Source organism: Thalassophryne amazonica, chromosome 23, assembly GCF_902500255.1.
Source record: "Thalassophryne amazonica chromosome 23, fThaAma1.1, whole genome shotgun sequence".
NCBI classification, from domain to species: Eukaryota; Metazoa; Chordata; class Actinopteri; order Batrachoidiformes; family Batrachoididae; genus Thalassophryne; species Thalassophryne amazonica.
Window position 1 is genome coordinate 8,578,557 of NC_047125.1, and position 25,729 is coordinate 8,604,285.

General features: G+C 41.5%; 1 protein-coding gene and 1 pseudogene across 1 annotated transcript in view; both read right to left on the bottom strand.

Moving 5' to 3' along the window:
- Nucleotides 1–25,729, bottom strand: part of senp3b (SUMO specific peptidase 3b) — a 119,484-nt gene that overhangs the window by 45,519 nt on the left and 48,236 nt on the right. Inside the window, exons 6-7 of the mRNA XM_034165017.1 lie at nucleotides 20,834–20,945; nucleotides 8,794–8,941 (exon numbers count right to left, since the gene is read on the bottom strand). Coding sequence (XP_034020908.1) covers nucleotides 8,794–8,941; nucleotides 20,834–20,945 — 260 coding nt within the window. The remainder of the gene's footprint in view (nucleotides 1–8,793; nucleotides 8,942–20,833; nucleotides 20,946–25,729) is intronic.
- On the bottom strand, nucleotides 16,790–17,110 carry LOC117505303 (annotated as a pseudogene).

The window sequence follows — 25,729 nt, forward strand, 5'->3', positions numbered from 1 at the left end:
TGCTCCACCTTCTCTACCAGCGCAGTACTGACTCATCCTGTTCACACATGTGTGCATGTCCAACAATTATACTGAATTGATGAGATGAAATAAAATAAATGGCCAAAATTCCTTAAAAATGAGAATATATGAATGAGCTGAATTTAAAAAACAAAACAAAAAAAAAAAACAAATCACACAGTTGTAAAAAAAAAAGAAACCTGATGTGGAGAAACTCTGCAGTGATGTTAAGAAGCAGAAATCACACGAAGCAGGTGAGAACTCTGAACTTTAATAGCCTGTTATTTTATTTATTTTAGATCTTGAGCTTAATGTAGTTTTATGTTCAAGCACAAAATGTGACTGAGGAGGAGAAAAAAAAAAAAAAAACAGGATCACTACATCACATTAAAAGGAACTCAAGTCAGAATAAAAAAACAAGTTGCTGATTTTTATGTTATTTTTAAAGTTATTAGGTTGCAGTTATATATTTTATTTATTTCAAAGTAAGTTACCTGTTTTGTTGTTTTTTTGAAAATAACAAAAAACATAGGGAGTCAAATCAGCCTGCATTGTTCTTTTCAGTTTAAATCAAAGTTTGCCTGCACATGTCCATGTATTTTTCCCTGCTTTCTAAGAGTTTGGTGTTTACATTTGTTCTACAAAGTTTTAAAAAATAATAAAATGTTAACACTTTTCTTTATAGCAGTTCTGTATTTTCAGAAATGCAACAAACAACCACAAATCAGAAAAAGTTGGGACTATATGTAGAACAAAGAAAAATAAAAATACTGCACTATTCCCAGTTTCTCCACTCACACCCACAGAAGCCAAAAATTCTTCCAGAGTTGTGTCTTGGTGGCTTCCCTCACTTGTCTCCTTCCAGCATGGACATTTAGATTTTGAGAACTGGCTAACTGACACAGATTTACCATGAAGTACCACATGGTTTGTATTTCTGAATGACTGATGTAAATGAAGTCTAAGAAATATTCAATAAGTTGGAAATGTTCATGTATTCATCCTCTGACATTTCTCAAGAAAATTGGCTGGAAAAATGATTTGATTAATTCATACATTTAGAATAAACTGCCCTGTCCCAATCTTTTTTTTTTTTGAAAACGTTACAGGCCTTAAATGTCAGAATGGATATATATTAACAAATAAAAATAAAGATGACCTCACAGGACGTCCGGTGTCATGGCGTAGGGACAGGACATGCTTGGTGTTCGCTCTCCTGCTTTTATAGTATTTCACCACCATAAACTCGGAATTAGAGAATTAAATCAGATTGTTAAACTCGCAGAAGGTGGGTTAAAAAGAGAAGAGAGGCAAAGAAGACCTGAAAATGTCCAAATCACGGGATAGACACGCCTCGTCGTCGAAAACTAGCAGCGCAGCAGAACAAGCTAATAGCGCTAGCTCACCGATAATTAATACAACTGCGAACGACCTACTTAGTGCCATTGAGTCGCTCAAAACTGAGCTGAAACAGGATAACGAAAGAGTGAGAAAAGATATCAACATCTTACAGCAAGAATTGAGCGGCAAACTCGATTCAATGACTGAGGATGTGAGAGGTCTGTCAGAAAGAGTGGAGGAAGCGGAGACCCGAGTGGGATGTGTGGAGGACGCGACACTAGATTTGACCCAAGCTATGACCGAGAGTTTGAAGCGACAAAGGCGGCTTCAAGACAAACTGACTGAATTGCAGTCGAGATCCCGCAGAAACATCAGGATCTTTGGAGTAGACGAGCGGGAACGCCCGAAATCAATGGTACAATTTATCTCAGATTTTCTAAAATGAGAGTTACAGTTATCGACAGACCTGGATTTAAAAATACAGCGTGCGCACCGCATCCCAGCAAAGCGTCCCAGTGCTTTCCCAAGAACCATTATAGTTAATTTCCAGGAATTCACCACTAAAGAAATGATCCTCAAAGAAGCATGGAAAAAGAGAATCCAGTCTAACGGCACAAGTGTCTTTTTTGATCACGATTACGCATTGGAGACGGTTCAAAAGCGCAAGGAATACCAGCAGGTAAAGAAGGCGTTGAAGGAACGGGGAATACGCTTTTAAACCCCGTATACAAGCATACGTATCCACTGGGACGACGGTGTGCGAACATACAGTACGGCGCGAGAAGCCGGGCTCGAGCTGAGGAGACGCGGGTTTGAGGTGGAGGTTCCCGCCGCAAATAAAGAAGACGCGCAATTTTGGCTTCAAAAACTCCAGGGGTGGCAGTATGTGGGGCAGAAGTCAAAAGAAGATGCGTCAGCAGCAGCGCGAAGAGCAAAGGACAAGCTGAAGGAGTTCCAAAGAAACGACGAGGAACGAGATTAATAAGAAGCTATTTTCCTCAGATAGCTAAACATATAAATTCGGCAGCCCCCTCAAACTTTGGAATTGGAGAGAGGACACCAGGAGATGGCGCTATAACGTTGGACACTCAGGTTTGAGATGTTTATGTCACTCAAACCTTGTATAGGGCACTCCCACTTCGGGGAGATTAGCTCTGGACCTTCCAACGGGGTCGAGGTGGAAGAGATATACAATCCACCGGATGGAAGTCAGAAGTATTATTACTATTTTTTCTGTTTAAATAATTATGTTCTTGTTGTTCTTGTTCTAAGGTTCAGTTTTAGTGTGGGGCTTATTATTATGATATACATCTTATATGAGCGGGGGGAGTGAATTAAAAATAGTTTCAATTAATATAAACGGCCTTGGTAATCCAATTAAGAGGAGCACACTATTAACAAACATAAGAAGGTACAAAGCGCAGGTGATTTTCCTCCAAGAAACTCACCTGTCAAAAGCAGAACATGAGAAATTTAAAAAGATGGGCTACAAAAACTCTTTTTTTGCTCCTATAAAAATAACAGAAGAGGAGGAGTAATTACTCTTATAACTAACTCTGTAAATTTTGAACTGATGGAGGAAGACTGTGATAAAGATGGGAGATATGTGATGGTCAAAGGAAAGATTGATAATGTCTGTCACTTTAGTTAACGTATATGCACCTCCAGAAGGAGATCAGAAATTTTTTCAATTATATAACAAGATCACTACAAAGACCGAGGGTATACTAATAAGTGGAGGGGATTGGAATACTGTCCTAAACCATGCCAAGGATTCAACTAGCACCAAAATATATAAAAATAATAGAACAAAAAATCTTAAAAAGTTAATAGCGGAGGCGGCACTTATAGACGTGTGGTGAGATCTTCACCCCCAAGACAAAGACTATACCCATTACTCAGCAGCTCATAAGGTGCACTCCCGGATTGACTTTTTCTTAATGAACACCGTTGATAGAGACAGAGTTAACGACTGTAGAATAGGAGTAGCAGATATATCAGATCATAATTCTATACATTTAACAATCCATTTAAAGAATCAAAACAGGACAACATTATGGAAGATGAACACAAACATCCTCAGTAATGAAAAGGTTGTACAAGAAATTAAAAAAGAAATTCAAGATTGCATTATAGTTAACAAAGACGACCAAATAGAGCCCATAATAATATGCGATACTGTCAAAGCTGTTATGCGAGGCAATTTGATTTCTAGAACGGCTCATATTAACAAAATGAAAGTTCTTAATCAGACAAAATTAGAAGAAAAATTGAGGGAATATGAAAAAAACAACATTTCGACAAAAGTGAAGCCTTAGTTAAATGCCTAAAAGATATGATACCAACTGTCAAATCTGGCGAAAGAAGAAATGGGGAGAAAATTAAAATTCATTAAACAACCTTTTACGAATCAGGCCCGAAAGCGACAAGATTATTGGCAAAACGTTTAAGATCTCAAAAATTGAGAAATGTGATCTATAAGATCCGAGATCCACATACTAGAGAAATTAACAGTGAACCAGACGAAATTAAAAAAATCTTTCAAATCTATTTTAAATCTCTATATGATCAACCAGATCAAGTAGATGGAAAAGAAGTTGAGGATTTCTTGGCTAAATTAGATCTCCCCAACATAGGTACAACTCAGAATAAGACACTATCTAGACCCATAACTAAGGAAGAACTGGACGAGACAATTAATACGTTAAAAAGTAATAAAACTCCAGGGAGTGATGGTTATCCTAACGAACGGTACAAAGTTTTCATAGACGACTTAACTCCCTTAATGTTAGACTCATTTAATTGGACACTTAAACACGCAAAATGTCCTCCATCATGGAGAGACACAGTCATATCAGTTATACTAAAAGAAAAGAAAAATAAGGAATACTGTGAGTCATATCGCCCAATTTCTATATTGAATGTAGACTATAAATTATTTACTTCCATAATAGCAAGAAGAATAGAGACTTTCCTTCCTGATATAATAGACGAAGACCAGACAGGATTTATAAAAGGAAGGCAAACTCAAGACAATATTCGACGTACTCTACACATAATTCATGAGGCCAAGAAACAAAATATACCATTAGCCTTAGTAAGCCTTGACGCTGAAAAGGCATTTGATAGAGTATGTTGGAGATTCTTATTTGCAGTCTTGAAAAGATTCGGATTCTGTAACGATATTATTAAGTGCATACAAGCCCTATATTATAAACCAATGGCAAGAATTAAAATAAATGGTGACTTGACAGAGTTTTGAGCTTTTTAGGGGCACTAGACAGGGTTGTTGTTTAAGCCCTGCTCTCTTTGCCTTATTTATTGAGCCCTTAGCCCAACACGTACGACAAACAACCCAATTGAAAGGAGTAACGGTATCTAAAGAAGAGCAAAGACTAAGTCTTTTTGCGGATGACATAATAGTATATCTCCGAAATCCTGATCAAACATTTCCCAACTTGATAAAAACCCTAAAAGATTATGGAAGAAAATCAGGTTACAAATTAAATATTACTAAGACTCAGGTTCTCTGTATCAATTACAAACCAGTTGAATATATCAGACAAAAATATAAACTTAATTGGGACTCAGAACAAATCAAATATTTAGGGATTTATCTGACCAGAGAAGATAAAACATTATTTGAGGCTAACTATGACAAAATAAATGAGGTAATATACAGAGACTTGACAAAATGGACAAACTCAATTTTGGACTTTAGTTCCAGAATTGAGGTAATTAAAATGAATGTTTTGCCCCGTCTATTATATCTTTTCATCTCTTTACCAATCCAAATACCAGATACACAATTTGTAAAATGGGACAAACTAGTGAGCAGTTTTATTTGGAAGGGAGCAAAACCTAGGGTGAGGTATAAAACCCTCCAACTGGGTAAAAATAAAGGAGGACTCGCCCTTCCAAATTTTAAAGAATTTTTTCTAGCAGCCCAATTAAGATATATTGTTTTTTGGTGTTCTCCGGAATTTAGTTCTAAATGGAAAAGTATCGAAACTAATTATGACACATGTATACCTCAATCAAGACTGGGTGACAAAGTCAGCCCACAGCCCAAAGAAAAGAATCCAATAATTGAATTCTCTATTAAAATTTGGTGGGATACAATAAACAAATTCAAATTAGAAGGAGACAGTAAATTATTGACATGGCCTTCTCTTTCTCCCAACTTTAGAAGTGGTCAACTAGACTGTACATTCAAAAGGTGGATTGATAGGGGAATCACAGCCGTGACCACATTAATCAAAGGAAGAGTTTTTAAATCTTTTTCCCATTTAAAAAAGGAGTTTGCCCTAGATGACACTGACTTATTTAGATATTTTCAATTAAGACATTTTTATAACTCTGAAATTAGGCCTCATCTTTCACAAGAAAGCAGTGAATTAATTGAGATGATAACTGGTGCATATAGAACATTGCCTTCAAAGATTATTTCCAAATTGTATAAATGTTTGCAAAACTCCAATGGAACTGACTCAATGTATGTCAAAAAAAAGTGGGAATCTGAGTTACAACTCAATTTGTCAGAGGATGATTGGCATTCTGTCTGCCTTTTCCAGCATACTACAACCGCCTCTAGACAATGGAGGGAATTCGGCTGGAAAAATATAATAAGATATTTTATTTCACCACTTATCAAAAGTAAGCAGCTCAAATCTCCTCAACAGTGCTGGAGACTCTGTGGTAGTTCGAGTGCCGGTCATTCTCATATTTTTTGGACATGCCCTATTCTCAGACCCTTTTGGGAATCCATAGCTAAAGAAATGGAGGATATACTCGGCTACAAGATTCCTAATGACTTTCAGAGTATGTACTTGGGATTAACCTCTGAGAAGGTTTTATGGGCAGAAGATATTTATCTTTACAAAGCGATGTTGATTGCAAGCAAGAAAACCATCACAAAGAACTGGCTGAGAAACACCACTTTAACACTGATGCAATGGAACGAGATTATGGAGGGAATCTTTGAGATGGAAAGAATTACTCACCATTCAAGGCTGCAAGTACCAATTTTTAACCAAAGGTGGAAGAAATGGTTAACCTATAAGACTCATGTATAAAACCGCATGCTCTCGACCATAATGTAACCCTACCGTCGCCCCCCTCCCCCCCCCTTTTTTTTTCCTCTCTAATGGGTGTGTGAGTGTTCTCAATTTGTTCCTATTGTTCTTGAAAACTGTATAAATAAAAATTGGAAAAACAAAAAGATGACCTCACAAAACATGAAATATGTTTGTTTCATACAGTCTGTAGTAAATAGAAGTCAAAGAAAATGTCAGGATCAAATATACAGTTGAACTGTATATAGAAAAAAAGCTGTGTTATCTTTATTCATTCATTTTACAGAATTTTATTTGTGGAAGACGGGACAAAAATGGCTCTTGACAATAAAGGTTGAAGACGCCTGGCCAAGACTGACTCCAAATACGAGTAAATTAAGTACTTCTATTTATTTTTTTGGTGTTTTTTGTGGCATTTTGGAAATGCAGAAATGCGCTCCATCCTTAAAACTGTACATGTATGGGGGGGGGGGGGGGGTGTTACAATCTGGTGTTCAAGAGATGAAACTTCAGCTACTGATCCAACAATGGCACCTTTTAGATGTGTACATAAACATGTATACCATTTTGTGCTTTTACATTTGTGCATTTCAGCATTCAAAAGAGCTAACTTCTTGGAGTGAGAGTAAGAGAGAAAATAAACTATTTCTTTGGATCAGCAATTTCAGTTAAATATATCATATAGCAGACAAACAGTGATATTTGAGAAGTGAAATGAGGTTTATAGGATTTACAAAATGTGTGCAATAATTCTTTAAACAAAATTAGGCAGGTGCATAAATTTGGGCACCCCAACAGAAAAAAATACATTAATATTTAGTAGATCCTCCTTTTGCAGAAATAACCTCTAAACGCTTCCTATAGCTTCCAATGAGAGTCTGGATTCTGGTTGAAGGTATTTTGGACCATTCTTTACAAAACATCTCAGGTTTGTTTGGTTTCCGAGCATGGACAGCCCGCTTAAAAATCACACCAGATTTTCAATAATATTCAGGTCTGGGGACTGAGATGGCCACTGCAAAATGTACTTGTTCCTCTGCATGACTGCCTTAGTAGACTCTGAGCAGTGTTTAGGGTCGTCTTGTTGAAAGATCCAGCCCCGGTGCACCTTCAACTCTGTCACCGATTCATGGACATTGTTCTCAAGAATCTACTGATATTGACTGGAATCCATGTGACCCTCAACTTTAACAAGATTTCCAGGACCTGCACTGGTCACACAGCCCCACAGCATGATGGAACCACCTCCAAATTTTACTGTAGGTAAGTGTTTTTCTTGGAATGCTGTGTTCTTTTTCAGCCATACATACTGCCCCTTGTTATATCCAAATAACTCAATTTTAGTTTCATCAGTCCATAGCACCTTATTCCAAAATGAAGCTGGCTTGTCCAAATGTGCTTTAGCATACCTCAGCGACTGTTTGTGGCGTGTATACAGAAAAGGCTTCCTCTGCATTACATCATCATACAGCATTTCCTTGTGCACAGTGCACTGTATAGTTGAACAATACACACACTATCTGCAGCAAGATCATGTTGTAGGTCTTTGGGTTGACTATGACTGTTTTCACCATCCTTTGCTTCAGCTTATTTGAGATTTTTCTTGGCCTGCCACTTCGGGCCTTAACTAGTACTGTGCCTGTGGTCTTCCATTTCCTCACTATGTTCCTCACAGTGGAAACTGACAGCTGAAATCTCAGATAGGGTTTTTGTATTCTTCCCCTAACCATGATGTTGAACAATCTTTGTTTTCAGGCCATTTGAGAGTTGCTTAGAGGCTTTCGGTAAATACTTAATTTCACTTCTCAAATATCAGTGTGTTCGTCTGCTATATGATATATTTAACTGAAATTTCTGATCCAGACAGCCAATGATTTAATAAAGAAAAATCATGAAAATTATCAGGGGTGCCCAAACTTTTACATACAACTGTATCAAGGACAGGAATGTGGAAGGGCAAATGGTAGTTGATTTTGCAAAAAGGATGGAAATGGCTGTGGTGAATACCTATATTTTAAGAAAAGAGAGGAGCACAGTGTGACGTAAGAGTGGAGCAAGTTGCACACTGGTGGACTACATTCTTTGTAGTAGATAAAGAAACTGCAGACTGTAAGGTGGCTGCAGGGGAGAGTGTAGTGAATCTCAATGCTGCTGTTAATGGATATTAGGTGTTATTTTTCATTATTTTATCTGCAAAACTGCAGCCCATCACACATCACCTGGTTGGGGAGGAGGGGGATATAGGGGAAACAACGGAGTTCTAAATAAATACTGACTTGACCATTGTGGTTTTACTTTAGTCAAAAGACAAACCACAAACATAAAAAAATGTTTAACCCAAACTGGACAACCCTGGATATTTTAAGACCTGATGTACCTGGTCGTTGAGCCAGTTTTGTCCATATAGCGTCCCCAAGTCATCCATGGTCAAAACATGCCGCTTATAGTTGACTCTGAACGTTTTTGCCAGAACGGATCCTGATGAACGTTGGAAAGACTGCATCTGGTGCTGAACCATTGCTTTCCTAAAGGAGAAGAAATCAAATAGGCAAACAATAACTTACTGCAGAGTATTAAAGTTCAAAGTGAACTCTATTGTCAATGAAGCCATGCAACAGTACATTACACAGAAGACTGAAACTGTGTTTCCACAACCTCCAAATGTGCAGTAACAGAGGCTAAATTAAACATACAACTAAATATAAACCGGACATGACATTACTAGGACATAAAATGCAAATATCTGGGCGGCGCGGGCCCCTCCTGCTGCGGCCTTCACCCACTTTGCCTCAATTCTGAGGTAATTGGAGTGTAAACGTAACTGCCCTTTTTTGGGATCAATAAAGTTGTCTGACGTCTGAAGTAATATCAGTAATTATGTAACGGCTGAGTGGATCCTTGTCATTTGATTGGTGCTTTGTACACTCAACAAAAATATAAACGCAACACTTTTGGTTTTGCTCCCATTTTGTATGAGATGAACTCAAAGATCTAAAACTTTTTCCACATACACAATATCACCATTTCCCTCAAATATTGTTCACAAACCAGTCTAAATCTGTGATAGTGAGCACTTCTTTGCTGAGATAATCCATCCCACCTCACAGGTGTGCCATATCAAGATGCTGATTAGACACCATGATTAGTGCACAGGTGTGCCTTAGACTGCCCACAATAAAAGGCCACTCTGAAACGTGCAGTTTTGTTTTATTGGGGGGGATACCAGTCAGTATCTGGTGTGACCACCATTTGCCTCATGCAGTGCAACACATCTTCGCATAGAGTTGATCAGGTTGTCAATTGTGGCCTGTGGAATGTTGGTCCACTCCTCTTCAATGGCTGTGCGAAGTTGCTGGATATTGGCAGAAACTGGTACACGCTGTCGTATACGCCGGTCCAGAGCATCCCAAACATGCTCAATGGGTGACATGTCCGGTGAGTATGCCAGCCATGCAAGAACTGGGACATTTTCAGCTTCCAAGAATTGTGTACAGATCCTTGCAACAGGGGGCCGTGCATTATCCTGCTGCAACATGAGGTGATGTTCTTGGATGGCACAACAATGGGCCTCAGGATCTCGTCACGGTATCTCTGCATTCAAAATGCCATCAATAAAATGCACCTGTGTTCTTCGTCCATAACAGACGCCTGCCCATACCATAACCCACCGCCACCATGGGCCACTCGATCCACAACACTGACATCAGAAAACCGCTCACCCACACGACGCCACACACGCTGTCTGCCATCTGCCCTGGACAGTGTGAACCGGGATTCATCCGTGAAGAGAACACCTCTCCAACGTGCCAAACGCCAGCGAATGTGAGCATTTGCCCACTCAGGTCAGTTACGACGACGAACTGGAGTCAGGTCGAGACCCCGATGAGGACGACGAGCATGCAGATGAGCTTCCCTGAGACGGTTTCTGACAGTTTGTGCAGAAATTCTTTGGTTATGCAAACCGATTGTTTCAGCAGCTGTCCGAGTGGCTGGTCTCAGACGATCTTGGAGGTGAACATGCTGGATGTGGAGGTCCTGGTGGGTCCTAGTGGCTGGTGTGGTTACACGTGGTCTGCGGTTGTGAGGCTGGTTGGATGTACTGCCAAATTCTCTGAAGCGCCTTTGGAGACGGCTTATGGTAGAGAAATGAACATTCAATACACGAGCAACAGCTCTGGTTGACATTCCTGCTGTCAGCATGCCAATTGCACGCTCCCTCAAATCTTGCGACATCTGTGGCATTGTGCTGTGTGATAAAACTGCACCTTTTAGAGTGGCCTTTTATTGTGGACAGTCTAAGGCACACCTGTGCACTAATCATGGTGTCTAATCAGCATCTTGATATGGCACACCTGTGAGGTGGGATGGATTATCTCAGCAAAGGAGAAGTGCTCACTATCACAGATTTAGACTGGTTTGTGAACAATATTTGAGGGAAATGGTGATATTGTGTATGTGGAAAAAGTTTTAGATCTTTGAGTTCATCTCATACAAAATGGGAGCAAAACCAAAAGTGTTGCGTTTATATTTTTGTTGAGTGTATGTCACATGACATGGATTAATTCATCCCATTTGTGTTGCATTGAATTCAGAGTGCGGCTTGGTTTCATTTAGAGTGCAAATTTGGTTCCATACGTTTGGTACCACTGCATTCACTCACGCACGCACACAGGTCCTTGTGATCGATCACGCACGCACATGTGCGCGTGCATACACGTGCACACATACTCGTGCATGCGCACACCTGCTCGTGCACGACTACATGCCCGCCCATGCACAAACAAAACCAATCCACTGTGCTGCCTGGAGGTTGTTAGTAGGAAGAAAGAACAAAAGCTGGACTCATTTCTGACGTGATTTTTTATTTTTTTTTTTCGCTGCACTGAGGACATATAGTCTTATTTCTGTTGTTCACGTACGCACAAGCGCCGACCAGGTTGCGTGCGTATGTGTGCGAGGGACACAACTCTCCTGAGACATAATTTGAGCTAACTGACACTGCTAATTCTTGTAAGACAGACAAAACAAATCCACTGTGCCGTCTGTTAGCAGGAAGAGAAAGAAAACCACGTCATTTCTGATGTGACTTTTTTCGCTGCACTGAGGAGGTACACAGTTCAACCGAGCCGGATGCGCGTATGCAGGACAGCGACATGATTTGATTGAGTTAACCGACACTGCTGCCACACGCACGCGCGCACACACACACACAAAATCCACTCCACTAACCCGTCTGGATGCATGAAGACCTGTTTACATGAAACGCTTATGGAATTTTTGGTTGGACTGAGGAACTATACAGTTTTTTTTTTTTTTTTTTTTTTAAATGGAAGTGCACAGCATCACTGGACTACACCTTACAGTGGAACACCAAAATGTAAATGTAAGTTCCATTTCTGTTTACAAATTAATAAAATATCAAATGACAATGAACTATTTTAGCCATTATATAAAATAAATAATGAATTTTTTTTTTTCATTCTTTCAATGGTACGAATATTTAATTCGGTGAAAGCTGGAACATACTATTCAACGAGGCAAAGCCAAGTTGAATGGTATGTTCCAGCTTTCACCTCATGAAATATTTGTACCATTGAACTCAAAGATTCATTGTTTGTATACAGAACAACAATTAACACAACATATAGACAACAGTGAGCACACATTTTCAAGACTGTCAGTGTTACAGAATGTAGTCAGTTGAGGTATGTTACTAGAGTGCAATAGTACCGAGTACAACAATATAGGTGCAATGTGGCAAAAGTGCAGAGTAGCAGCATGGAGATGAATAAGTTTGTAAACGTTTTGTTTTTTGTGCAAAGGAATGTGCATAAAAGTAGTTTGGTCTGGTGTGTGTGTGGTGGGGAGTTATTTTCTTGCTTTTGGGAGTGAGTTTTGTAGTCTGATGTCCTGTGACAAAAAGCTGTTGAGTCTGGTGGTCCTGCAGCACATACTGCTGTAGCGCTTGCCACGTGGTAGGAGGGTAAACAGTTTGAGGAGTGGGTAGGGTCTTTGATGATGTTGATGGCTCTTCTGTGGCAGCGGGATGGGTAGAGGTCCTGTATGGATGGTTGGGCTGACCTTGTGATCTTCTCTGCTGTTCTCACCACTCTCTGTAGCGCTTTCCGGTCAGCAACACGGCAGCTGCCATACCAGACTGACAGACTGCTGGTGAGGATGCTCTCAATGGCACCCCTATAAAAGGTGGTGAGTGCTGAAGGGGGGAGACTGGCTCTCCTCATCCTGCGTAGGAAGTGGAGGCATTGTTGTGCTTTCTTGACAAGGGAGGTGGTGTTGGTTGTCCATGTCAGGTCATCAGTGATGTGCACCCCCAGGAACTTGGTGCTTTTCACTGATTCCACAGCACTGCCATTGATGGCGAGAGGTGTGTGAGGCTTGTGATTCTTCCTGAAGTCCACCGTTATTTCCTTTGTTTTGTTGACATTGAGGTGCAGGTTGTTGATGTCACGCCAGTTGATGAGATGGTGTACCTCCTTTCTGTAGGCTGAGTCGTCATCGTTGCTGATGAGGCCCACTACTGTTGTGTCATCTGCAAACTTGATGATGTGGTTTGAGATGTGTCTGGCACAACAGTCATGGGTCATCAGGGTGAACAGCAGAGGGCTCAACACATCCTTGGGGGACCCCTGTGTTCATGACGGTGGTCTGTGAGGAGTTTTTGCCAACTCTTACTGTCTGTGGTCTGTTGGTGAGAAAGTCCAGTAGCCAGTTGCAGAGTGGGGTGCTGATGCCTATAGCACTCAGTTTGTTCACCAGGTGTTGTGAGATGACTGTGTTGAAGGCAGAGCTAAAGTCAATGAACAGCATCCGCACGCAGCTGTTTTTTGTTCTCCAGATGAGCCAGGCTGAGGTGAAGTGCTGCTGCTATGGCATCATCTGTGGAGCGCTTGAGACGGTACGCAAACTGGAATGGGTCAAAAGTGGCGGGCAGGCTGGATGTTATGTGAACCTTGACCAGCCTTTCAAAACACTTCATCACAATGGGAGTGAGTGCTATGGGCCGGTAGTCATTCAGGGTTGTTGTTGGAAATTTCTTGGGTAGCGGTATGATGGTGGTGGCTTTGAAGCATTCTGGTATGATGTCTTGGCTCACAGAGATGTTGAAGATATCTGTGAGAACATCTGTGAGTGAGTCAGCACAGTCTCTAAGCACACGCCCAGGTACAGTAGTGTTCAGAATAATAGTAGTGCTGTGTGACTAAAAAGATTAATCTAGGTTTTGAGTATATTTCTTATTGTTGCATGGGAAACAGGGTACCGGTAGATTCAGTAGATTATCACAAATCCAACAAGACCAAGCATTCATGATATGCACACACTCTTAAGGCTATGAAATTGGACTATTAGTGTTAAAAAAAAAAAAAGTAGAGAAGGGGGTGTTCACAATAATAGTAGCATCTGCTGCTGATGCTACAAACTCAAAACTATTATGTTCAAACTGCTTTTTTAGCAATCCTGTGAATCACTAAACTAGTATTCAGTTGTATAACCACAGTTTTTCATGATTTCTTCACATCTGCGAGGCATTAATTTTGATGGTTTGGAACCAAGATTTTGAACATTTACTAGTGTGCTTGGGGGTCATTGTCTTGTTGAAACACCCATTTCAAGGGCATGTCCTCTTCAGCATGAAGTAACATGACCTCTTCAAGTATTTTGACATATCCAAACTGATCCATGATACCTGGTATGCGATATATGGGTGATTCTTTAACTACGGGCACTATTGGCCTTGTAAATGTAATTTCCACCACACCACTGCCTTACAATATAAAGTGCCTTGGGGCAACTGTTTGTTGTGATTTGGCGCTATATACATGTGCTCTGATGTTACTGTTTATCTCCATAGAAACTACCCACACAATCTTTCATACAAACTTTTTAAAGGGACATTATTGTTGTGGTGGAAATTATGGCAATAGTGTGGGACAACTACATTTCATTTAAAAAAATCACAACAGTTGTATGACATTGAATACCCCAATTATGTTTATTATTTTACTGATATTTTATTCAGAGATATTTTAAAACATTAGAAAAAACATTTGTTTACTATTCATTTTTATCATTGAAGATCATAAGTCTGGGTGTGGTACAAACACAAAACGGCAATATTTGCATATAATGATGCTGAAAAAAGGTGAAAAAGTCAGACTACTAGGACAAATTTCTTAAAACACTTTCATTGTAAAGATAACTATAAAAGTGTGAAATTTCCCCTTTTTTCTTTTTTCATAAAATATGATCAAGGGACATAAAAGTGCCCGTAGTCTAAGAATCACCCTGGATGCGATCAAGTGTGATGCATTCTAATATCTGACTGGGAAAAGTGTGCGAACCTCAAACTTTTTGACATCCCCTTGAAATTAGCAACATAGTAAATATCAGTAGTGTCTTGAAAAATATAGTGCTATCAACATTACCTTTTTGGCAGTGTTCAAGCATAACAAATGGCAAATGTCAGCTCTTCCCGGTTTGCCCATGATCAAAGCCATACACACAGCACACACACACCAGAGACCACTGGGTATTATAATTGGTCTGAGGACTGGTTTTGAGAAGACATTATGGCCCTTTGGCTTTAACACACAGCAGGGTTTGTGCTTTGTGAACTTCAGAGAAAACAGACAAACTGACTACCTGCATCACGGACTATATTAATTCTCTGTGGAAAACACCGTGTCTACCAGGAAGGTATGGTGTTTTCCCAACAATAAACCTTGGGTTACCACTGAATTAAAGGCCTTGCTTGAATGTGAAGAAGAGGGTTTTAGATCTGGGGACAAGGTGCAGAGGAAGCAGAAGAGAGGGATAAGGAGAGGCAAGATCTCTACAGCAGAAAAACTGGAGAGCACTTTGCAGGGATATCGTCAGAGAAGTCTGAAAACCATCTCAACTCACTAAGTATAGTGGGAGGGTTTCGGCATCTGGAGACCAGTACTGGGCAAATGAGCTGAATCTGTTAACAGATCTGACAGTGCCATTTATCGCTCCCCCCGTCCACAGAGAGGATTATTCTCACCGACCTAGGAGACCTGTTGAACAGTGAGATTGACCCCCTGCAATTTGCGTACCAACCTGGCATTGGTGTGGAAGACACTGTCATCTACCTGCTGCACAGGTCACTGTCACATCTGGAGAGCACTGGGAGCACTGCGAGTCTTTTTTTTTTTTTTTTTTTAACTTCTTCAGTGTCTTCAACACAATTCAGCCATCACAAGTCTGGCGGAAGGTGGATGGAACTGGAGTCAACTGTCACCTGGCTGCATGGACCATCGAGTACCTCACCAACAGACTGCAGTATGCAAGGCTTTATGACTGCGTGTCTGATGTGGCAGTATGCAGCACAGCGGTCCCGCAGGGTACAGTCCTCTCTCTCCTTTCCTTTTCACGTTATACACATCAGACTTCAGTTATAACACAGGAAAGCTGTCATCTCCAGAGGTTTTCTGAGCCAATGACTCATCGGACATGTGTCTGAGGGAAAGGTTCGGGAGTACAGAGAGGTCATCATCAACTTTGTGACCTAGTGTGAACGGAACCACCAGCGCATCAATGCCAGCAAAACAAAGGAGGTGATGAGTGTCTTCAAAAGGAAGGCTCCACAGATTGTGCCTACGAACATCCAGGGCTTGGACATAGAGATTGTGGAGAAGTACAAATACCTGGGTGTTCACCTTAACAACAAACTGGACTGGACACACAACAAAGAAGGGCCAAAGTTGAGGTTGCTGCAGCTCTGGAAGCTTTGAGAGGGACAGGAAGCGATCCAACAGATTAATCAGAAGAGGTAGCTCTGTCCCAGAATGTTCTCTGGACCCCATAGAGGTGAGTTCTCCTCAGACAATGGAATAACAGTGCCACCCCATTATACTCTCACCACAGTGTCATTATACTGTGGCATCATATCTATGTTTTTTTTTTTATTTGACAACTTATTCATTGACCTGAGTCAAAGCCATTTAAAAAGGTATCAATAGTAAATCACCTTTCTGCTGATTAAAGTCGCTAACTGGGACTCGTCTGTTGTGGGCAAGAAATGAGAATCGTCTGCCATTTAACAACAGAGGGCTTCATTAACATGCCTTTTTTCATGAGGTAGCACAAAACAGCTCTCAGGTGTTGACTGACTTAATCGTTGCTGCTTCGCTGGATTGTAAAACTGAAGTGACAGTCCCTCATGCAAAGGAAAAAAAATATAAATCTCCGTGTGTTGTTTGTGTGGGACTTCAGTGATTCAGAACTTTTCTTCCAAATGACTTGTCCTCTGCCGCTGTTACCAGCTTGCCAGTGGCAAGCTACTGTTAGTTACTCGTGTTAAGGGGAAAACTTTTTTTTTTGTTTTTTTGTCATGAACAATCAAATTTATTTCAAAACATGTCAACATGTGAGATGGACCCATGGCAACAGGACATCTCTTCTGTTCCACAAGCGCTAGACTGAGACCTCGACATCCACGGCCCACTATCAGAGCCTCCTGGCTTCCCTCAAAGACTGCAGAAGCATCAGCACCTCTCCCTCTGACGGGGCCCTTCACGTTCCTGATGATGAATCCATTGCTGATGTCTATGAACTCAACATGAACCTGTGTGCACTGTCCGTGGCGAACCAGTTCTTCCGAGCATCTTGGTGACTCTTGTGAGCTTGATCGGCACCAAGCGACTGGCGTCCATGTCAGCTTACAGCGGAAAGGAAGGGGTGGGGGGCTATAATAACCTCTGTGTTTTTGTGGTACTTCAGTAAGCACTTTTCTTCCAAATGACTCATTCTCTGCCACTGCTACCGTCTGTTACCGACTGCGCGTGTCTCCTCCGGGCCACAAGCTCGACTCATGAGATGCTCCGTCTCCCTCTCCGCTCGACTCGCTCCTGCAGCTCTTCCGGCCCAGTTCCACATGTCCAGGTGTTTGCTTGCTTCATTCTGTCTGCTGGAGTATGTTTGAAGCTCGGTAGCCACAGAAAAGTCTCCCCTTTCTGTTTGAAATTTGCCAAATCCATGACCATGTGAAAGCGTGTGTGAAAACACACGCTTCACCAACAAGGAAGCGGTACCATTGTTGCCATGACAATCACCAAACATTGTCATCACGCCCTGGACAACTTCCTTGATTGATCGATTTCATTTATAAAGTCAATGTCGGAAGCTAATATAATTATAAATACATTGAAAATACATGGACGACAAGAAAGTGTCATCCATGTATCCCACTTACAGTGGCTTGCAAAGGTATTTAGCTCCTTGGTATTTCACACATTTTAATTTATTATGACATTTCAATACAAAAAGAAAACCAGGCTTCTCAATATAAAACCGGAAAAAAATTGTGTCAGTCAGTAACGGTTACTTTTTTAGACCAAGCAGAGGGCAAAAATATGGACTCACTCAATTCTGAGGAAAAAATTACGGAATCATGAAAAAAAAAAAAGAACGCTCCAACACTCACTAGTATTTTGTTGCACCACCTCTGGCTTTTATAACAGCTTGCAGTCTCTGAGGCATGGACTTAATGAGTGACAAACAGTACTCTTATCAATCTGGCTCCAACTTTTTTCTGATTGCTGTTGCCAGAACAGCTTTGCAGGTTCGAGCCTTGTCATGGACCATTTTCTTCAACTTCCACCAAAGATTTTCAATTGGATTAAGATCCGGACTATTTGCAGGCCATGACATTGACCCTATGTGTCTTTTTGCAAGGAATGTTTTCACAGTTTTTGCTCTATGGCAAGATGCATTATCATCTTGAAAAAATGATATCATCCCCAAACATCCTTTCAACTGATGGGATAGAAAAGTGTCAAATATCAACGTAAAACTTGTGCATTTATTGATGATGTAATGACGCCATCTCCCCAGTGCCTTTACCTGACATGCAGCCCCATATCATCAATGACTGTGGAAATTTACATGTTCTCTTCAGGCAGTCATCTTTATAAATCTCATTGGAACAGCACCAAACAAAAGTTCCAGCATCATCGCCTTGCCCAATGCAGATTCAAGATTCATCATTGAATATGACTTTCATCCAGTCATCCACAGTCCACGATTGCTTTTCCTTAGCCCATTGTAACCTTGTTTTTTTCTGTTTAGGTGTTAATGATGGCTTTCATTTAGCTTTTCTGTATGTAAATCCCATTTCCTTTAGGCGGTTTCTTACAGTTCGGTCACAGACGTTGACTCCAGTTTCCTCCCATTCGTTCCTCATTTGTTTTGTTGTGCATTTTCGATTTTTGAGACATATTGCTTTACGTTTTCTGCCTTGACGCTTTGATGTCTTCCTTGGTCTACCAGTATGTTTGCCTTTAACAACCTTCCCATGTTGTTTGTATTTGGTCCAGAGTTTAGACACAACTGACTGTGAACAACCAACATCTTTTGCAACATTGTGTGATGATTTACCCTCTTTTAAGAGTTTGATAATCCTCTCCTTTGTTTCAATTGACATCTCTCGTGTTTGAGCCATGATTCATGTCAGTCCTCTTGGTGCAACAGCTCTCCAAGGTGTGATCACTCCTTTTTAGATGCAGACTAACGAGCAGATCTGACTTGATGCAGGTGTTAGTTTTGGGGATGAAAATTTACAGGGTGATTCCATAATTTATTCCTCAGACTTGAGTCCATATTTTTTTCCCCTCTGCTTGGTCTAAAAAAAGTAACCTTTTGTGACTGCCACAATTTTTTTTTCTTGATTTCTTATAGTGTTTCTTAAAGCCAGAAAGTTGCCATTTGAAGTGACTTTAGTTTTGTGTTATGTCTGTGATCTGCTTTTTTTTCTACAAAATTAAACAACTGAATGAACATCCTCCGAGGCCGGTGATTCCATAATTTGTCAGGGGTTGTACTCCATTCAATACCAATTAAAATATCATGCCTGTAGCCAGGATCTGAAATGAGAGGGGGAATGGTATTCTTTTTTGATGAAAGTGGACTTTAGTTTTGTGTCATGTCTGATCTGCCTTTTTTCTACAAAATTAAACAACTGAATGAACATCCTCAGAGGCCGATGATTCCATAATTATTGCCAGGGGTTGTACGACTGTGGCAGCCTTAAGTAGCTCCTTCCGACTGCTGCATCCTTGTGCAAAACAAAATGCCTCCGCAGGTCATTATGCCAACTGCAGTTAGACTATATAATACCTCAAAATGTTTTAAGCAGTGTAATCACCTGCTGATTTTGCACTATTAATCACTTCTAAGACCACTTCCTATGCAATAATTTTTTCTTTATCTATACATACTTATACTCACATATTCTATTTTTTGGTAATCTGGTCACACCGGTATTTATACATTCACAAGCAAGTGTATATACTTTAGTCACCTCTCTTTAATGAAATTCTTTTTTTTTTTACTACTTTATGACTTCCCCTGCCTAGTTGGCCTCACCAACAGGCCACAGTATGTCAGGCAAGGGACACCACGTCTGACACTGATCAGCAGCACCAGAGCACCCCAGGGCATGGTGTTGGGCCCTATTCTCTTCACCCTGTACACTTCTGACTTCTGCTACAACTCTGAGCTGTGTCACATCCAGAGGTTCAGAGATGATACAGCCATTTTTGGATGCATCAGGGATGACAGAGAGGAGTACAGGAGCCTAGTGAAGGACTGCAGCACATCCCAGAAGGACACATCCAGACTGGACAAACTGGTCAGGTGGGTTGGCTCCGTGGTTGGCTTGAAGCTGGACTCTGTGGTGACGGTGGAAGAGAACACTGGACAATGAACGTTATGGACGACGCCAGTCACCCTCCCATCTACACAGTCAATAACCAGAGGAGCCTCTTCTGCTCCTTCCCAAGTGCAGGACCAACAGACTGAAAAACTCCTCACTCCATGGGAGGAGGAGTAACAGGAAGACAAAAGGAACAGTAGTAGCCAGTAAACCAGTAGCGATCAGCATGTCTGGTACCTATTTTTTTTTTTTTTTTTTTTTTTACTTAAACATATATACATCCTTTCACATCAACAGTATAATGGTGTAAAAAAAGCACTTAATTAAAAATAAGTAAATAAATAAAAGGGGCCCTGAGCACCATGGCCAGCTCTGTATATAAACAGAAATGTGTTGCAAATAGTGTTTAAAAAAAAAAACTACACAATGCAAAGGGAGACGTGGACAATTAAAGCTTCCAATTCACCTAACCTGCATGTTTAAATGTGGGAAGAAACCGTAGCACCTGGAGAAAATGCAAGCATGGGGAGAACATGCAAACTCCACAGGTGGGAATCAAACACATGACCTTCTTGCTATGCGGCAACAGTGCTAACCACTAATCCACTGTGCTGCTGATTGATTGCCAACAATGTTTTAATGTAACCAAAATTGTTAGAAACTTTACTTGAATGATTGCTACATTAGGATTAACCATAAATTTTAGAAATTCCAAGAATCTAACCTGCGTGGTTGTGAGAAGCTCTCATCGTAGATATCCTGAAGCTTCTCTATTATGTCATCTATGTGGATTGGAATCAAACTTCCATACTGCTGCACACACTCTTCCAGAATACCTAAACACAAAAACACATAAAAAAAGACAATACATTCTAAGAAAATACTTTTTTTTAAGTTACAGTACATCAGTGATTGGGGAGGCAAAAGAAGCTAAAGAAACATTGTTCTATTTTTGTGGAAACAAACTCATAACATTTAATTGATATACACAAAAACATAAACGCAACACTTCTGGTTTTGCTCCCATTTTGTATGAGATGAACTCAAAGATCTAAAACTTTTTCCACATACACAATATCACCATTTCCCTCAAATATTGTTCACAAACCAGTCTAAATCTGTGATAGTGAGCACTTCTTTGCTGAGATAATCCATCCCACCTCACACGTGTGCTATATCAAGATGCTGATTAGACACCATGATTAGTGCACAGGTGTGCCTTAGACTGCCCACTCCTGGAAGAAACGACCTCAAAAGAAATGCATATTTAAATGATCCTCGTTTCAACCTTTCATTTGAACCGTCAATGACAACGTTGATATAAGAGAATATGACATGGAAGTAGGACCTGGAATGATTTTTCTTTCAATTGTAAACCAAATTATGCATTAACTCAGAACAATTAAACTACATGAAATTCATGAAGACTGAAAAGACTGCTATAGCTTTTCAAAAACCACAGCTCAAGCTTGGAGAATATTTTGAAAATCATTGTAAAATATCAATAACACTACGAGGTCTGTGAGAAAAGTATCCGACCTTTTTATTTTATGCAAAAAATATATGGATTTGATTCATATGTTTTTACGTCAGCCAAGCTTGAACCTTCGTGCGCATGTGTGAGTTTTTTCACGCCTGTCGGTTGCGTCATTCGCCTGTGGGCAGGCTTTGAGTGAGCACCGGTCCACCCCTCTCGTTTTTTCATTGCGATGAAATGGCGGAATGATTTGGGCTTTGTTCCATCAGAATTTTTTCAGAAACTGTTAGAGACAGGCAGCTGGAAACCATTCGGAAAATTCACATGGCTTTCGCTGAAAATTTTATTATTAGAGATTAAGATTTTATTATTAGAGATTAAGGAGTGTTACTACCGCTTTAAGGACGGCACACAATGGCGCACCGTGCTTCCAGCCGTGATCGACAGGCTGAAACAACGATTTCATTTCTAAACGGATGGCTGTATGGATCCTGGACCATCGTGTGCAATTTCTCTGGTTATCACAATAGCTGGACATCAGCCATTTTCCGGCAAATTTCACTTTTAACAAGAGATTTTGTCATGGAAAGCCGCGCGGAGGCTTCGCGCGTCACGACGGAGCCGCTGATGGAGCGAGACAAAGAACGCCTCCGTTTTGGAGTGTCAGAGGACAAGTTGGGACATGCCTATCTCGGCTTTCAGTGGCTTACCAGTCGAGTGAGTATAAGAGAAATTGTGGAGAGCTGGGCCATGTCATTTGACCGTGTCTCTTGAGGCATCCTGTGGGGGGTGCTCCGGGAGTATGGGGTCCTTTGCTAAGGGCTATCCAGTCCCTGTGCGACCGCAGTAGGTTCGCATTGCCGGTAGTAAGTCAAACCTGTTTCCAGTGCACGTTGGCCTCCACCAGGGCTGCCCTTTATCACCGGTTCTGTTCATTACCTTTATGGACAGAAAGTCTAGGGTGCCGGGTGCAGAGGGGGTCCGGTTTGGGAACCACAGAATCTCATCTTTGCTGTTTGCGGACGATGTGGTTCTGTTGGCTTCAGCAAATCAGGAGCTTTAGCATCCACTGGGGCGGTTTGCAGCCGAGTGTGAAGCGTCCGGGATGAAAATCAGCACCTCCAAATCCGAGGCCATGGTTCTCGACTGAAAAAGGTGCCTTGCCCTGTTCAGGTCGGTGGAGTGTCCTTGCCTCAACTGGAGGAGTTTAAGTATCTCGGGGTCTTGTTCACAAGTGAGGGACGGATGGAGCGTGAGATTGACACACGGATCTTCACCACAATGGTCCGTCTGATACAGCGTCTGCAGTGATGCAGTCGCTGTATCGGACGGACCATTGTGGTGAAGATGGAGTTGAGCAGGGGGGCAAAGCTCTCGATTTACCCATCGATCTACGTTCTGACCCTCACCTATGGTCATGAGATTTGGCTCATAACTGAAAGAACAAGATCACGAGTACAAGCGGCCGAGATGAATTTCCTCCGCAGAGTGGCTGGGCGCTCCCTTAGAGATAGGGTGAGGAGCTCGGTCACTCGGGAGGAGCTCGGAGTCGAGTCGCTGCTCCTCCACGTCAAAAGGAGCCAGCTGAGGTGGCTCGGGCATCTTTTCTGGATGTCCCCTGGACGCCTCGCTGGAGAGTTGTTCTGGGCACGTCCGGGGAAGACCCAGGACACGCTTGAGGGACTACATCTCTCAGCTGGCTTGGGAACGCCTTAGGGTTCCCCCAGAGGAGCTGGGGGAGGTGTGTGTGGATCGGGAGGTCTGAGCAGCTGCCCCCGCGACCCGACCCCGGATGAAGCGGAAGAAAATGGATGGATGGAATATCAATAGCACACCTTACAGTAAAAACGTCACACTTTTATGCAAATTCATGTAAATCCATTCAAAGCCACAGTGTCTTTTTTCCAATGAAAGTCTACATTTATTTTAAAAAGTCAGATAATCTTGCCTGAAATCCTGTTTGAAGAGCACAATGTTTATTTTCCAGAGAGACAAAAAAATTTCTTACCGTGTTTCTTGAGGACAAGATGCAGTGAGCTTTTCCCGTTTCTTTTAACTGTGTTCATGAATACGAATTTTAAATTCAAGCCAGGGTCAATTCCACGGATTCTTGTCTTTACTAAACTTTTCCAAACTGTTTCTCACCATCTTTCCTTCTCTCTGACGTCACCCCGTGACACACATGCCGCAAAATTCTTCTTTTAAAAACTTGATGGCTCTTAGAAGTATGCGATGTCCACATGCTACGTTCAGCTTAAAGAACAGCGTCAAGGATCAGCCACACAGTGTCGCCGAAGCAACCAACCAGTCCCGCTTTACAACTGTCACGACAGCCATGCTTTGAGAGAGGCATTTTTTACCTCCGACTTCCACAGATCAGAGGACACCAATTTGTGTCGGTAACACACAGATCAGTGTCTGCGGACTTATAAAACTTGCATGACAGCATAAAAATAACGCTTTGCAATAGGTATTTTATAAACTCAGTGGCGATCACGATTACAGAATACAAGACTAACATGCAGACTAAATATGCAAGCCAGGATCTGTCATTCAACGGAGAAATCTTCGTTTAAAAATGACAAATTTACAGCTAAAATTTAGCCCACCGCAAAACTCATCACATCCGGGACGTTGCCGCGACGTCAAAGAAAAGACCCTATCCCAGCATGCATTGTGCACGCCAACTGTAATTTGTGGATTTACGTCAGTTTGCATCTCTTACAAAAGCACCTTTTTATTGTCTTATACAGAAGGATCGACTTTTTTTAAAACTTCATATTGTCTTGTATACTCGCCAAACGTACCGCATTTCTTTTATTTTTCCTTGAAAATTATTTTTGGGGACTTTTTCAGACGCCCATTTGACTGAGTGGTGTCGCATTAAAAATCTACTGTCTTTAGCCTCCGGTGTTACCGTTGCGGGGTACAGATGTGGGACCCGCAAAGAATTCAAGTCATTAAAAAGATACAAACCTCTCTCAGGGGCCACGGAGGTCTGCGGCTGTGATTACAGAGACCGTGAGGCGCTGCGGATTTTTTCCACAAGAAGTCCGTCCTTGCGGGCCGCTCCGCATCAAAATAGCGAGTGTAGTCTCTGGACCTGTTGCCAAGTTAACCGCACCTCCATTCAGTAGACAGGGAGGTGGTGTCGGCTGCACAGCAGACATGGGGGCGGTGTGAGTGGCCCGCTGTGGCGTTTACCGAGCCCGCAGTCTCGGTAAGCGCATCGGAGGCAGTGAGAGCAAGGCGTCGGGGAAGAAAGTCGCCCACTGTCGATGTCGCTGCTGATCTGACCATGCAGAGCTGTATCTCCCATTCATTGCAGCTTACTTTTGGATGTTGAAACCAGGATGTGTATAACAGTAATATTACTAACAGATAAAATCAATTTCAATGCGGGATCGGACTGAAGGCGCTCAGAAATTGTTAATCTTTCATTAAGCTCTGGTTCTGTGCCTGGGTGTTTTAAATCTGCAGTGATTAAACCATCGCTTAAGAAATCTGGTCTTGACCTTGGTAAGTAAGTCCCTTCGGCTGCTCCCTTGTTTGCACTTGGGGTCACCACAGCAAATCCAAGGTGGATCTGCATGTTGAATTGGCACAAGTTTTACGCCGGATGCCCTTCCTGACGCAACTCCACATTACTGAAACCAAGCGCATTAACCACTTGGCCACCACGCCTGCGGTCTTGACCTTGGTGTATTGAGTAATTACAGGCCGATATCAAATCGGTCATTCTGTTCTAAAATTCTGGAAAAAGTGGTCTCACAGCAGCTTGTAGACCATCTTACTGAAAATTATCTTTTTCAGCCACTTCAGTCTGCTTTCAGAAAACATCACTCCACAGAGACAGCGCTTACCAGAGTGGTGAATGATTTTCTGTGTGCAATGGATTTGGACACCATGATGGTTTTAGTGCTCTTGGATCTTAGTGCTGCATTTGATACTGTGGATCATCATGTTTTACTTGATAGGCTGGAAAATTACTTTGGGATTACTGGAAGTGTTCTTGCTTGGCTGACGTCATACTTGTCCAGTCGTTCTTATTGTGTCGTGTATAATAACACTACTTCTAGCCTTGGTAAAATGAAATTTGGGGTTCCACAGTGGTCTGTGTTAGGCCCCTTGCTTTTCTCACTT